The sequence below is a fragment of the Brachypodium distachyon genome, chromosome 2 (assembly GCF_000005505.3).
Source record: "Brachypodium distachyon strain Bd21 chromosome 2, Brachypodium_distachyon_v3.0, whole genome shotgun sequence".
Taxonomy (NCBI): domain Eukaryota; kingdom Viridiplantae; phylum Streptophyta; class Magnoliopsida; order Poales; family Poaceae; genus Brachypodium; species Brachypodium distachyon.
The window spans coordinates 50,565,843-50,580,055 of NC_016132.3; the positions used below are offsets into that span (position 1 = coordinate 50,565,843).

At 43.5% G+C, this 14,213-nt stretch overlaps 2 protein-coding genes across 3 annotated transcripts; one reads left to right on the forward strand and one right to left on the reverse strand.

The window, feature by feature from the left end:
• Positions 1-1,311: 1,311 nt before the first annotated feature.
• On the forward strand, positions 1,312-7,908 carry LOC100840007 (protein PLASTID TRANSCRIPTIONALLY ACTIVE 12, chloroplastic). Its single transcript, XM_003569862.4, has 12 exons — positions 1,312-1,573; positions 1,674-1,735; positions 1,829-2,494; positions 3,211-3,323; positions 3,870-4,132; positions 4,731-4,852; positions 4,999-5,076; positions 5,176-5,232; positions 5,465-5,530; positions 5,784-5,882; positions 6,142-6,277; positions 7,384-7,908. The coding sequence occupies exons 1-11, from the start codon at positions 1,540-1,542 to the stop codon at positions 6,235-6,237; spliced, it is 1,656 nt and encodes a 551-aa protein (XP_003569910.1). The 5' UTR covers positions 1,312-1,539; the 3' UTR covers positions 6,238-6,277; positions 7,384-7,908.
• Positions 6,438-10,820, reverse strand: LOC100836245 (O-acyltransferase WSD1). 2 transcript variants are annotated; one of them, XR_001406297.2, is made up of 8 exons: positions 10,431-10,820; positions 9,695-10,297; positions 9,468-9,534; positions 9,297-9,373; positions 7,952-8,167; positions 7,412-7,549; positions 6,965-7,143; positions 6,700-6,842 (listed from the first exon to the last, which is right to left on the reverse strand). XR_001406297.2 is itself a non-coding variant. In XM_014899400.2 (7 exons), the coding sequence occupies exons 1-7, from the start codon at positions 10,683-10,685 to the stop codon at positions 6,687-6,689; spliced, it is 1,512 nt and encodes a 503-aa protein (XP_014754886.1). In that variant the 5' UTR covers positions 10,686-10,804; the 3' UTR covers positions 6,438-6,686. The 2 variants fall into 2 exon arrangements, 1 of the variants encoding a protein (XP_014754886.1); XM_014899400.2 differs by lacking the exon at positions 6,965-7,143 and having other exon boundaries at positions 6,438-6,842; positions 10,431-10,804.
• Between the last annotated feature and the right edge of the window lie 3,393 nt (positions 10,821-14,213).

A 14,213-nucleotide genomic window follows, 5' to 3' on the forward strand; every position in this document is an offset into this window, starting at 1 on the left:
TTGATTATGTAGTGGCATGCTGGATTTGCATACGTTAGCAGGTTCAGCCATGACGGCAAAGCTTCCGACTAAACTTGTTTGGTTTTTTATTCATCTACCCCTGGCTCTTGTAAATCACCTCCAAATTACCATTCTTCTTTACCACCTCCCATTTTCTTCCTCATCATCTTCATTGTCTCCACCACCATGATAAGGAGTTTCAATGCATCAAGGAGCTCACATGCCCCTATGTTTCTCGCCATCGATCATTCGAGAAGCATGCCATGGCAATTCAGGATGGCAATGGATAGTCAAAATGTGGATATCCATGGATATGCAGCCCATGGATCGCGGATATGGATCGTGTTTTCGATTCATGGATATCCACACATGGATACCTGCCAACTCGTGGAGCGGGCACGGATACCATATTTGATCCATGGATATCCATGGATACCCGGTATTTATTAAAATAAATAAATTACTGACATGTAGATCCACTACTCGATGGATGTATCTTCCGTTACTGCAATAAAGTACTCCCTTCGTCCCGAAATAAGTGACATGGATTTGTATTATTATTTTGAGCATGAATATCTTATTTTGGATCATTATTATTTTTGTTGAACACAGAGTAATATATATGTCTAGTAATCCAATTAGCTTTCGCACAATTATGCATATGATTTTTTCCGTGTAAACTCTGCCACACCTTAAAATTTATCCTGAGTCCACCACAAATTTGAGTCAGTTATTGAACGGATGGAGTATATTTGCATGGATATGTATAATCCATGGATACCCGGATAACCGGTGGATATGGATGTGGATATTGTTTTGCATCGACGGATATTTTCGTGGATGGATAGTTGGTCTGACAATGGATATGGATATGGATATGGATTTGGTCGATCCGTCTAGACCCGCCCCGTTGCCCTCAATGATGGCAATGACAATCAACCTTACGTCCTTCATTAATGTGATAAAAGTTAGCATGAAACATTTGTATGCCTAACATAATCCAACGGCTTCATTCGTTTTGGAGTATTTTCTAAGGAAAGTCACAGGACCAGGGATTCCATGGAAATATGCATTCAATTTGGAGGAAATGAGCAAAACAAATCCTTAGGAAGGCTATTTATTTCCTGTGTTTTTGAAGAAAATTAGCATCTAGTTCAGCCTCATTTTTTTCAAAGGAACGAGACAAACTGAATCCTTAGTCTGGCGATTGTCATCCTACGAGAAGAGTAACTTTTTTTTTTCTAAGCACTCTTCAGGAAAAAAGAAACACAAAATAACGGCGACTTACCGATTGTGCCCTCACCCAAAAAACCCTTCTTCTTGTTCGTTATCCGGAACGAAAAACCTTGGTGCCCAGCCAGCTTAACCATGGAGTACGAAGGCTAGCTCTCTCTGCTCACTCTCACTCTCTCAGCCCCTCTCCACCCCAATCCAGCAGATAACCCTAACCTCTCCTTCTTGAACCCCTCCTACCAGCCTCTTCATTCTCTCGAATTCGAACCTGCGGTAACCACCAAGCGCGGCGTCGGGCGAAGAACCATGGCGTCTTGCTCCCACCCTTGGCTCTTCCCAGGTAACTTCCTGTGCCCGTTTCAACCTCCACTATCCTTCGCACACGGACCAGAGCAATTGACCTACCCCGCTGACCCCGCTTTCCATCGAACATCCTGCAGGCATGTCGCCGCCGCCGGCCGCCTCCACCGCCGTGCCTGTTCCGCGCTTCTACAAGTCTTCGGTATTTACCTACCTCGCTGCTTCAAATTGTTCAAATTTATCGCGACCTGTTGCTATCTGGGTTGACTCTTTGGTTCGCTCGCTGCTTGCGCAGAAGGTGTTTGCTGGTTTGCGTCAGTGGAGAAAGGCAGGGTCAGTCACACCGAGCAGAACGCGACGATGCAGGATCAAGTGCGTCAAGGACGAATCTATCCATTTTGATCCGTCCAAGATTGAGGCACCACCGTACTCCAGTTACTTAGACTCCACGTCTGGTCAGCTTGAGCCAGCATCGGGTGCCCGGGCAAGCATACCTGGGAAGGAGTACTGGCCGGAGGGCACTGCAGCCCGCGTACGTGCTGCTCGTGCACCTGCACCGGTCGGGGAATCGGTGGGGACTCCGTCTCTTGGTAAGAAGCCCGGGAGTAGGAGGAAAGGGTATAAGGAACAGGTAACATCAGCTTCAGCAGCAGAGGGTGCAGAGACCAGTGGAGATGATGGCGAGTTCATAGTGGCCACCGAGGTCCCATTAGATGATACATTGGAAGAGACAGAGGATTCAGTGGATGAGTATGTCATTTATGAGGCGCCCAAGGCCGAGAGTTTGAGTGAGTATGAGATGGACAAGATGATGGGACGGCCACATCCATTTGTTGATCCAGCAAAGGCTATGTTGGTAGAGGAACCGAAATCGAGTGAAGAGCTCTGGTGGAATTGGCGGAGGAAGTCTGAGCCAGAAATGTGGTCCAGATGGCAGAGGAGGCGTCCGGATGTTGATACGGTTAGTTCTCAGTTGAGCGCACTTTAAATGACAGAGTGATGATCTTTTATTGAGGCAGTTTACCTATTTCAACATGGTCAGTTAGTAGAGTGTAATGCACACAGTAGAGATTCATATTCTCCTACTATGCCAGTTATGAGGATTTGCAATGCACTATCCTAGTCTTTCTATGTGCAATTCAGATACCACATACACTAGTGAGTCCTCATGTCCTTTTGTCGTTCTTGTATATGGTGCTTGTAGTGTCAATCATTTCCAGGTTCAAGGTAGCATATGCTTTTCCAACGCATCTTCTAGTGTGTAATGAGAATGTGAACAGTGGCGTAGACAATGATGGAGCAAGATTTTGTCAAATAGATTCCTTTTTAGGATGTTTACTAGCCAAAATAGGGGTTAAACTTCCCAATCCCAAATTAAATCTACCACTAGGTACATGCGTACCTGGCTTGCACATGTGGCACAAAAGCACCATGTTGCTGTACACTATGTCAGTTCATGGTATGTGTCAGGTCGATTTTTCTTCTTATTTTGTCCCATTTCAATATACTCCCTCTGGTCCATAATAAGTGTCAAGAGTATTATGGACCGGAGGGTACAACTTTGTACTAAATCCAAAACACTTATTATGGATCAGAGGGAGTAGTATTTATGATAACTTCGAGTGATGCCATGCTTTATTTTTCATCCATGTTGCAATGTTTGTTTTGTTATGCTAGGTCTTCGCAAAAGCAATGGCGGAAACTGGGCAGATTAAACTTTTCGGGGAGCATCCTACAAGAACAGAAGCTGCTCTTGCTAAGACAAGAAGACATTTACACAAAGAGGAAAGGTTGACTAAATACAACTGTTTGCTCATAAGTATATGCTAGAGCTTTGTTGGACCCTTCTATACTACCTGCACACCTTTCTTTTAACGCTATACTGTCATTGTTTTTCCTAATCCTTGAAATGCTCGTAGCATTGCATATGCACACTGTTCCTTCATATTTCAAACACTGCTCTTTTAACTGCCCTTCTCTTTAAAATCTATTTGCACCATAGAAAAAATGTGGTGAAAGATTATAGATGTCTCTCTAATCTATTGTACGCTTCATTTCCCTAATAATAGGGATGCAAGCTGGATCCCGCTTATGTCTCGCTTCTAAGCTATTAGGGACTTGCTAGTTCAAAATTTTGGCTCAAAATTTGACTTGAAGATTGGTCTAGAAACGGGACATATGCTGGATCCCACTTGCATCCCTACCTGCTAATGAATCTATCCATGCCGTGCATCACAACAATACTTTCAGACTCTTTGAACATAGTTTTTTTCATGCTATACTTTGAAGGACCAAAGTACTATCTTGCTCTTATATTTCATATGCAACAAACACAGGTTAGAAGCAGAGCGAAGGAGACTAGAAGAAATAGGACCAATAGCATACTATTCAGAGTGGGTTGAAGCATATAAACACAAGGACACATCACGGGAAGCTATACAGAAGCACTTTGAGGAAACTGGCGAAGATGAGAATACTCAACTTATAGCAATGTTTCAACACCAAACTGCTGGGGAATATCGTATCATGATGGGCACTGATGTCCGTATTCTCCGAGATCCTTTGGCGATGAGGATGCGTGAAGACCAGATTAAGCAGAGTATGCTTTTTTTTTTTCTGTTGGTGACATCTCCAAAGCTGCTTTTGCTGAATAGTAATATGTTGTTCATCTTACATTAGCTTGTTTAATAATCCCGCAAATATCTTGTATTGTATGAAAAACTACTACATGGATAATTTGAGCTAAGTATTGAAGAACCGCTGGCATATGCATAATAAGTTAGGGTTTATTTTTAATGAAGAAGATGCTTGGCATTTTTATATAGTTCTATCTGCTTCTTTCAGTACACATCTCTTGAACTCAAGGAAAAATACTAACAATTCTGCCTTGCTTATTTACTAGGCTGATCAAGGAAAATAACATGACTTATTATTTGTCTTCAGTTTCATCATTCACATGCCACTCTTGTTATGTTAAAGAAATTTTTGAATGATAAGCATTTTACTACGTCTAAAATATAGTCATATGCTCCTAAAATGGTCCCAAGGACTAGAAAATTTCGCACTCCAATAACGGAATCTGATAAGAAAAAAAAGCTACCTTGTTACTCCAAAAATAATATAAAATAAAGAACCTGATTTGTTTTAACTTCTACAAATTTATTTTGGTATTAATCTTGTGATATTCAAATATGCAGTTTGGGGTGGTGACCCTGTTTACCCAACTGTGAACTATGTTCAGGATCCTGATGAAGTGATTGACTACAGGGCTCCGGAATTTCATGAACCTACCCCTGAAGTTGTACCTTATTTGATGGAGGTATGGAATAGCACTCCCATAGAAACTTGAAGCATATACACTGTGGAGTACAACACAGCAGAGAAAGCATCAATTGTGTCTGACTCGTGGTGCTAATAGGAGTAATTATATCCTAACTTTTTTATTATTATGCTTTCTCCTTTAAGCATGGGATAATGATCACCAAAGAAGAACTGGATGCACGTTTGAATGAAGAGCGTGATGACACCAACCAAGACATTACGGTATACCTTAAACTGTACTAATGATTTGGCTTTAACTATTGCGGATCATAGGTCTTGCAAACTCTTATTTTACTTATCCATGCTCTGCCATGCTGACAGTATATTCCTGAAGTCAAAGATCCCATGGCTACAGCTGTCGATATTGGAGAGCATTCTGTGAGTGACCATTCTAAGCGCTTCTTCTTTTAAGTTTACAAATCCTCTCAGTCTATGCATATCATAAGGAAAACAAAATAATATTGAAACTTGATTTCCTTTTGTTCATTTTGTGTGGGGACGTTTCATTTTGTTCCTAACTGCAAGAACAACTGAACTCTGGAAAAGTATTAAATGGCTTATGCATTTAAATGGTACTCATTTGTATGATGTTTCCAACCTTGCAAAACAGTACAACGAAGACAGTGATGATGAGGAGGAGGTTGGCAAAGCTGTTGTGCAGCCTGAATCACTAGAGGTATCTTACTGAACTATTTTACTGGTGGCACATAAGCATTCTAATTTCTACAGTTGTCATTGTAATACTGTATGGATGCTTTTATTAGGGGCAATGAAAAATAATGGAAGATTGTGTCAGTATACATATATCCTTACAGCAGGCTAAATTGACTTAATATTGAGGCACGAAATAAGTGGAATGGGATGGCTACCAATACTTCTCATATTTTCAGAGTCTGATCATTCCTTGATATCTTCTATTTTATCTATAGGATGAGGAAGATGGTGGGGATGATGCTGACGAAGTTGAAGGGAAAGTGAGTCAGAACTGGAGCGTTCTAAAGACTACTGGACAGGATGAAAAACCAAAGGTAGCTTTTTATTACGAGCAGTTTTGTGTGGGACGCTAACAGACTCATGTTGTCTTTTGGCACTTAGAAACATCGTGAACCAATGATATTCTTATTGGTTTGTTGTGTTTCTTGCATAACGATCCTCATATGTTCTATAGTTTAGTTTGTAAAATTCATGGGTGTTTTTTACTATTTATATGGTGACATGCGTGCAGATTACAAAACTGTAGTTACTTCTATTGCAGATGATGAATGCTTGTTTCCTTTGTCTTTCCAGGAAAAGTTGAAGAAAGATCAAATGTCACTTAAAGACGCCATTAATGATTCTGAGAACCTTACTGATTTCCTTATGGACTTCGAAGAAGATGAGTGATATGGTGGGCATTCTTTTTCTATTATGCGCATGACACATGGTGAGTCAATAGTCAATCATATTAAAATACTCTTTGTTACTCCCTCCGATCCATAAAAAGTGTCGCCCATTTTGTACTAAGTGGGCGACACTTTTTATGGATCGGAGGGAGTATTTAATTGTCTGGTGTTTTGAGCAAATCATCTAAAGGTTCTCCACTCTAGAAAATTCTGGGTCAAACTCTATCGACATGCTCAATTTGGTCGGCATTATAGGTTTAGTTGCTATAATGCAGCACATACAATACACCAGTAATATTGAATGGTACAATTATTCTTTGGAGTGAAAGCATGAATAAGTTTTCCATAGTACAATCTTATCCTTCAGCAAAATCAAGATAGTTTTCCAGTGGCAATGTAATAGCCCCTTAAGCCTTTCTATGATGCTTTCCAAGGCTTGAAGCTGCATCCTTAATGCTTTCCAAGGCTTGAAGCTGCATCCTTAATATGCTCAAGGGATTCAGCAAAGTCGTCCAAGAGCTCATGACAGTCTGGAAATTGTGCCTCATCCACTGCTAGATTTACCTTGACGGTTTTGACATAACTTTGATAATTGACAGTCAGGGCCTAGACAAGCAAACTGAATAGTTAAATATGAATTTACGCAGATTATATGCTATAAAGTGGACAACTTTTGAAGACACTTCCATCTCTAAATGATTATTTTATCACTATACACTTCTACATACCTGCATAAAGAAGTGCAAAACCCAGGACTGTTCAAATGCGAGCTGGCAAACCGTGCAAAACCGTTGTGTACTGCCCTAACTGCTTTCCTGCAACTTCTTTAGAGATTTGAACTCAGTACCTCCGCTACTCACCTGTACTGGTTCTTGAACGGGTTGGCCAAACCCACATTTGAACACACCTGGGCATAGTTACTTCATTCAAAATGGTTTTTGGCAAATTCTTGTTGTTTCCATGATCATCTTATATACTCCCTCCGATCCATAATAAGTGTCTTGGGATCGGAGGACTAACTTTGTACTAAATCCAAAACAGTTATTGTGGATCGGAGGGAGTAGCAATGACTATATATATACGAGGCAATATTTATGAGATTTGAGAATGTAGGACACTAATTACATGTTAATTTATTTAATTCTAGGGACAGCTATGCTTTTGGGAGGACTTACTTCTGGAGGTCCATATCCACTAGGGGCAATGAACAGAACTGGATGCCCGCAAAACTCCACCTGCTCAACCGGGCCAGTCATGTTCGAGAACGATATGGTCGTATGGGAGATCATACGATGGAAGATAGCCCCAGCTGCCTGTTTTAAGCCATATGTTGCAGTACTGTTAGAAACAAGAAATCCAAAGGGGATGATGTGTTGACGTATATGGCCCAAAAGTGGACAGTGCAAATTCTCTCTCTAGAAAACAAGAAGTTGACGGCACTGCCTACTGGGACCGTATTCAACAATCGATGCCTCCTTGGATACAAGTAATAGTGTTCTGATGTTCACTTGTACTCAAGAATTGGTCATCTAGTAGAGTAGTACACATGTTAGCATTTTGTACACAGTAGATAAGGTGATCCAATTACCTTCCCGAATTCTTCTTTGTCTTATAAAATGCATACACATTTTTTTACAGGCTAAGGACAAAATCAAGATGCCTATAGGGACCATGATATATATGCTGTGATACAATTATACGAAGGATCAAAATACCTTCAGCCCAAACAATTTGAGGATAACTTCTGCGGCTACATGTGTAAAAACCACCTCCAGTGAGCTCTTCTTCCTGTCCACAACCTTCTTTGCCTTGCGGACGTAATCAAGTGGGTCACTGTGCATGCCTATGAAGAAGGGAAGGATGATGAAGCCAAGTCTATTTTCCCATTTCACATCGCTTCCCTTGCCGGACTCTATCATATTAACACATGCCTGCTCAAAGTAGCAAGAACAGAATTTAATGAACACCATGCTCTACAAACTACAAAAGGGTGCTCCTTCCGTTCAAAATGCATCCCGTTAAAGAATACTAGAAACACCTCTAACAGTACCGATTGTGTATCCCACAATTATTATTTGAGTGAATTCCATTTTTTAGCCCCTAGTTTCAGTCTTTTGACAGCTTTTACCCTATTTAGTGAGATTTTTCTTTTTTTACCCCATTTAACAAAAGTTGCTCCACAAATTACCGCATTTAACAAAAGTTGTTCCACAAATTATTATTGACCCAAATCCCTTCCGTTCTGATAGATGGCCCTTCCGACGTCGCTAAACTGCAAAAGTAAAGATTACTCTAGTTCCGCTGCTTTTGCAGTTCTGCCGCCAATCAATGGATCTCGCACACCAAGTCAGCGAACCTCCGGCGCTGGGCGCGTCGGGCTGTACTTGTAACCACCGATGCGTACTTCTTGTTAGCTTGGCACGGTCATCCCATCCACCAGCTAGCTAGCTTAGCTCGAGAGAGATCAACGGCAAGATGTTCCGAGCGATCCACCATGGATGATCTGGTATCATTGAGGATATAGTGCTGCCACTTGCTAATTGATGCCTTTTTTTTCACAAATAGTTATGTGTTTTAAGCCAGATGACTTTGTCAAGAACTAATATGTATGAGACATACGTACTGTTATGCCGGAAGAATGTCCATCGCCAATTAAATTGATTTTGTTTAACACTAAGATATGTAAGAGACATACCGTAGTTTTCTTACGGTACTTAATCTGCTTAACAAGTTCATCATCTAGCTTTTGGAATGAAGGGGATTTGGGTCAAAATCTTAAATGGAGTAATTTGTGGAACAACTTTTTATTAAATGGGGTAAAAAAACGAAAATCTTACTAAATGGGATAAAAACTGTCAAAAAAACTGAAACTTGGAGGTAAAAAATAGAATTTACTATTATTATTTTTTAGGTAACGGACCGTAAGCTCCCACAATTCACACAACACATATTTTTAATCGAGATAGAACACGATCGGGGGAGGCATGAGCACCCTACGTGACTACGTCTAAAACGATCGGGGGAGGCATGAGCAACCTTGCGTTGAAATTCTGTTCTTACGTGTAGGCTTGTGGTTGGCCGTAAATTGACGAGAAGCATTGATCGCACACGGATTTCCTTGTCAGTGTCCGTGTCACCTGACAAAAGAAGGGGACAGCAAGGCCACTGTTAATAGAGCAGCAATCTGGAGTATAGATGTATTCATATATGAACCGGGACCAAGTATATCACCTGACTTCCGGAAGTAGTAGCGTGACAAGGCAGCGTACGTGACTCCAACCAACACATCGTTTACTGTCTGCATGCAGACATGGAGGGACAAAAATCCCTGTGAGTTCAGTGGCTTGCAACTGGTTCTCATCGTGCATGTATGCTGAACTTAATTAAGTGTGGACGAAGTCGAAAAGGGTAAGGCCACAGGCCACTTATGGACACTATAAGAAAAAACAAGGTCTTACGCAGTTCATGGCATTCTTGACAAACTTGATGTCGTCGAGGCTAAGGCTCCGGTTGACGATCCGTTTGCGGTTAACGCCCCCATGGCTGACGACCCGCTTGAAGAGCGTGTGCGGGTCCTTGAGGAACAGTATGGTGGCGAAGAAGCCGGCGACGTCCACCACGGTATGCCACGCGAGCACGAAGAAGGACCAGACCCACGCCGCGAACTGCAGGCACCCCGCGGACGCCGGCGGGCGCGGGCGCTGGTAGATGGCGCCCCTGCGTGCCGGGAGCGGCGGCATGGCCGGAAGCCGCGCCGGGTCTGCCGCGCTGCGGGTGCACGCCATGAGGAGCGTGAGCAGCGACATGCCGTCCCCCAGGGAGTGGTGCACGCGGATGGCCGTGGTGGCCGTGGCCTCGGAGGTCGGGAAGTCGAAGAGGTGGAACTCCCACAGCGGCCGCGACCAGTCCATGGGGGTCGTGGAGAGCGACGCCACGTAGTCCTCCACGGCCATGTCCGGGTCGGCCGCCACGGCGGCCGCGTCGAGACTCGGGTAGATGAGGTGGTCGTCCACGTTCACCGTCGTCTGTGCCCAACGGAGGACGCCGTCCTTGCCCGTCACCTGCACGTAACGACGTGCAAGTGCGTTGCACCGGCGCCGGTCACACTTTGTAAAACAATAGTACTACGTGCTCGCACACTGCAGGTACAAAGCGAATATACACTACAGCAGTTAGGTAACAGTAGTACTATACTTGGATGCTGCGGAAGTGTGGGTAGCGTGCGAGCTGGGCCTCGATGCCGGCGCGCAGGGCGGGGTGGTTCACGGGCGTGGAGACGCCGATCAGGACGATGATGTAGAAGTCCTCCACGAGCTTCGCGGAGGGGCTGACCGGCTCCCCCAACTCCAGCGCCGGCGCCGGCGCCTCGCCGCTGTCGGCTCCATTACCGTCATTGCTCGTCGTCGTGCGAACCGGGAGCGGGGTACTGGTGGCAGCTGCCTTGTCCATTTTTCGCTGCTTAATTGGTCTGCGTGGCGCGCGCGCGTATATATGTCAAAGCATCATGATCACTGCTCGAGGCCGGAGCCGTATGCGCGATAGGACAGCTTTGTTGACGACTTGACGTGCCCTGTGTGGCGTTCCGCCCGTCTCTCCCAACTGTTAACCGAACATGTTAATGTGATCACTCCCTCCTGATAGATATCGGGAACGGGGAAAATTAATGATACTCATCCAGTAGTTCAATTTGGTCAAAATCGAATGCCATGCCATCAGGACGACTTATATAGCTTTCGAAAGTCAGGACGACTTTATTGATTTTGGATAACGGTTACATCGTCCAATAGAGCGTTCATGAAAAAGGGTAAATGTCCATTAATCGAGCTTATTATCAAAGCATAGCCTAGCTAGCTACTGTATATGGCGTGCCGCTCCATTGGCCTCCCGTCGGCAATGTTTGAACTCAACTAGATCGAATTGTCAATTGTTCCAGCCAGTTTTACCGTTGGCCGATTCCAAAAAGGTTGTTCAAGGCCAGCATACGCGTTGTTGTACCTCTGTGGAGTCTGATTCAACTTGAATGGAATCACAACCGATCATGCTTGCCAGTGTCAGGACGTTTCTCGTCGCCTGAACTTCCGCCGTGATCGAGGAGATAGGTGACAGCAATAAAGCGACCCCTGTTGACTGTTTCCCGGAAGACAGCACCCGTGGCTCCAGTACCATCCTCCACGTGAAAAGCAACATCGATACAGTATTAGTTTCATTTACTTGGGCGGTGGTTTCGACCAGCGCACTTTTGTTGCCTGCCACCTGCAGCTTGTCCGAGATCCACCATATAAGTACCAACATGCAGGGCATGCAACTAACTCTTGGAGTTGAACATTCGGAATTCCAGGCATCTCAATATCTCATTATCTGAGACTGAGAGACAGAGGACATACTCCTTATCAAGGACTACCTGCATAGCCTGAGCAATAACGTCTGTCAGTCCGAGCTTTTCCCAAAGAAACACCGCCGGCCCCATCGCATTGGAACAGAAGTTGGCAGATGTCCTCCGCTCCTTGCGTGCAAATCGGGGAATATTGCCCGATTCTTCCAACGGTACATCGGGTGGGAAGTAGGAGTATCCTTCAGCGGGACAACTCCGTGCAAGTGCAACGCATGCCAATAAAAGGATTTAACTTCGCATGTCCTATTTCTATCCAAAAGACTGTTTTAAAATTGTAAAGAGAACAATTGTAAATACTCATGGATGTATAGAAGTATAGAACGATGCAATTTAGTCACCAATAAACTCTTTCGGAGCAAGGTTGCATGTTATGAAAACAAAACATAAATCGAGTAGCAAAAGGCCTATTGTATAGGTTAGCTGGAGTTTGTGGTGAACTGTATGGATGGGTACGGCCTCGCGTTTCAACCCGTCGCCAGCAAAATTTATTGTGTATATATATTCAAGATGCATCGAGTCTCGGCGTCATTTATTGGGCAAGCATGTCATTTTTATTCAAGCAAATGGCATTTTAAACCAGACATTTGTCGCACTGTGATAATTCAAAGGGAACCATGTCTTAAATGTTTGTGGCACATCATATATTCGACTGGATTTAAAGACCAAAACTCCAGCTTGGCAAGATTTAATGTTTGATCGCCATCCCTATAGGTCTTCCTGAATTATCTACCTGACTAATATGGTGATATGTTGGCATCGGTTTGATGATTTAGCGTCTGTAGCAATCTTTTTTGTACATTTAAACCTCTAAAATGATCTGCACATCCACCTCTCTAGTACAACGTTCATAAACTAGCCGAGAGACTCGCAGCCCATCAAGATAAAACTCTAAGTTTGACGTCCTCTCTGTGTTATTTTAGGCGGTTTAGTCTCTCGGCGGTAGGGACATATCCGTAAGGCGTCGATTGTTACTTCTTCAATCTCAAGACACACGGAAATTGCTTTGTCAGGCACAAAGTGCTCCACGACTCCGGCCTGCCTTAGGTGTCGTATTGGACGAATGTGAAGAATTTGTTTAGAAAAAAGGAGACGAGAAACCATGCATCACCACCGGTTCACTTTTAGTAGATATTCATCCTATCTTTTTATGCTCAAATCTAGATTGACGTGTCTACAAAGTCAAACTTCGTTTGACCCATCACATCGCCCACATTACTGTAGTGGAAATTATCACAGTGCGACATGGAAACAAAAAATTGAGTAGCAAAAGGCCTTTTGCATTGGTTACTGGAGTTTGTGGTGAACTGTATGGATGGGCACTGCATGGTGCTACATGGTCAGCTCATGGCCTCGTGTTTCAACCCGTCGCCAACCAAATTTATTGTGTATATATATACAAGATGCATGGAGTCTCGGCGTCGACATTTATTGGTCAAGCATGCCATTTTTATTCAAGCAAATTGCATTTTAAACCAGACATTTGTCGCGCTGTGATAATTCAAACTATGTCTTAAATATTTGTACCAAGATGTGATCGCCGGCCCGATAGGTCTTCCTGAACTATCTATCTGACTAATATGGTGACATGTTGGCATCAGTTTTGATGATTTGGCGTGTATGGCAATCTTTTTTGTACAATAGTACAAAATTCATAAACTAGCTGAGACACACGTTGATGATCGCTTTGTCAATCCCAAAGCGCTCCAGGACTCCGACCTTCTCCACGCGTGGTATCGGACGAATGCAAATCGTTTTTCTATTAAAAAGACGAAAAAGTGACGGATCGTCTCCACCAGTTCACTCTTAGAGTAATCTACTCCTTTGTTTGACTCAAATTTATTCAAATATGAATGTATCTATTCTTAAAAAACATCTAGATACATGTAATATTTCGACAACAATTTAGAATTGGAGGGAGTAGATTTCATGCTCAAATCTAGATTGACTCGTGTCAACAAAGTCAAACTCCGTTTGACCCATCACATCACCCACAATTACTATAGTGGAAATTTTCTCGCTTTAAGTCTCAGTGATGGATGATTTGCTTGACCATTCGGGTGGCAGCGGCGTGCATCGATCTACAGTCTCAAGCCTTGCGACACATTCCGACCACCAAACAACAAAATTTAAATGCGTGCACAACCACATGTATTAAATGTGCTCTCACTTTCATACGCCAAACAGTCGCCTGCTAGTACTAGTTAGACCATGGAGAACTTAATGCCACGATATTGCCCAACAGAAAGCTCCAGGACCATGTGTGGACACGCGAACGCTTTCTGTCTGCTGCACAAGAATTCTGAACCAGCGCTCTCGATGGGGCCACGCTCTTTCCGTCTCATCCAAGCTCAAGCGACGCCAGCGCAGAGTAAGGTCACCTGGATTCCAGCAGCCAGCCACGGTCCTGTTAAAATACTCTAGAGGAGAAAAATATACTTCTAGTACCGGCACCGTCCAGATGATTGGCACCACCAGAGAGGAATTGGAGATGAAGTGTGTGGGGAGCACAAATAGACTGACCAGTTTCATGAATTTTCAGCCCCTGCCAACCAGCAACACTGTACTACCAAAGGATAAGTAGACAA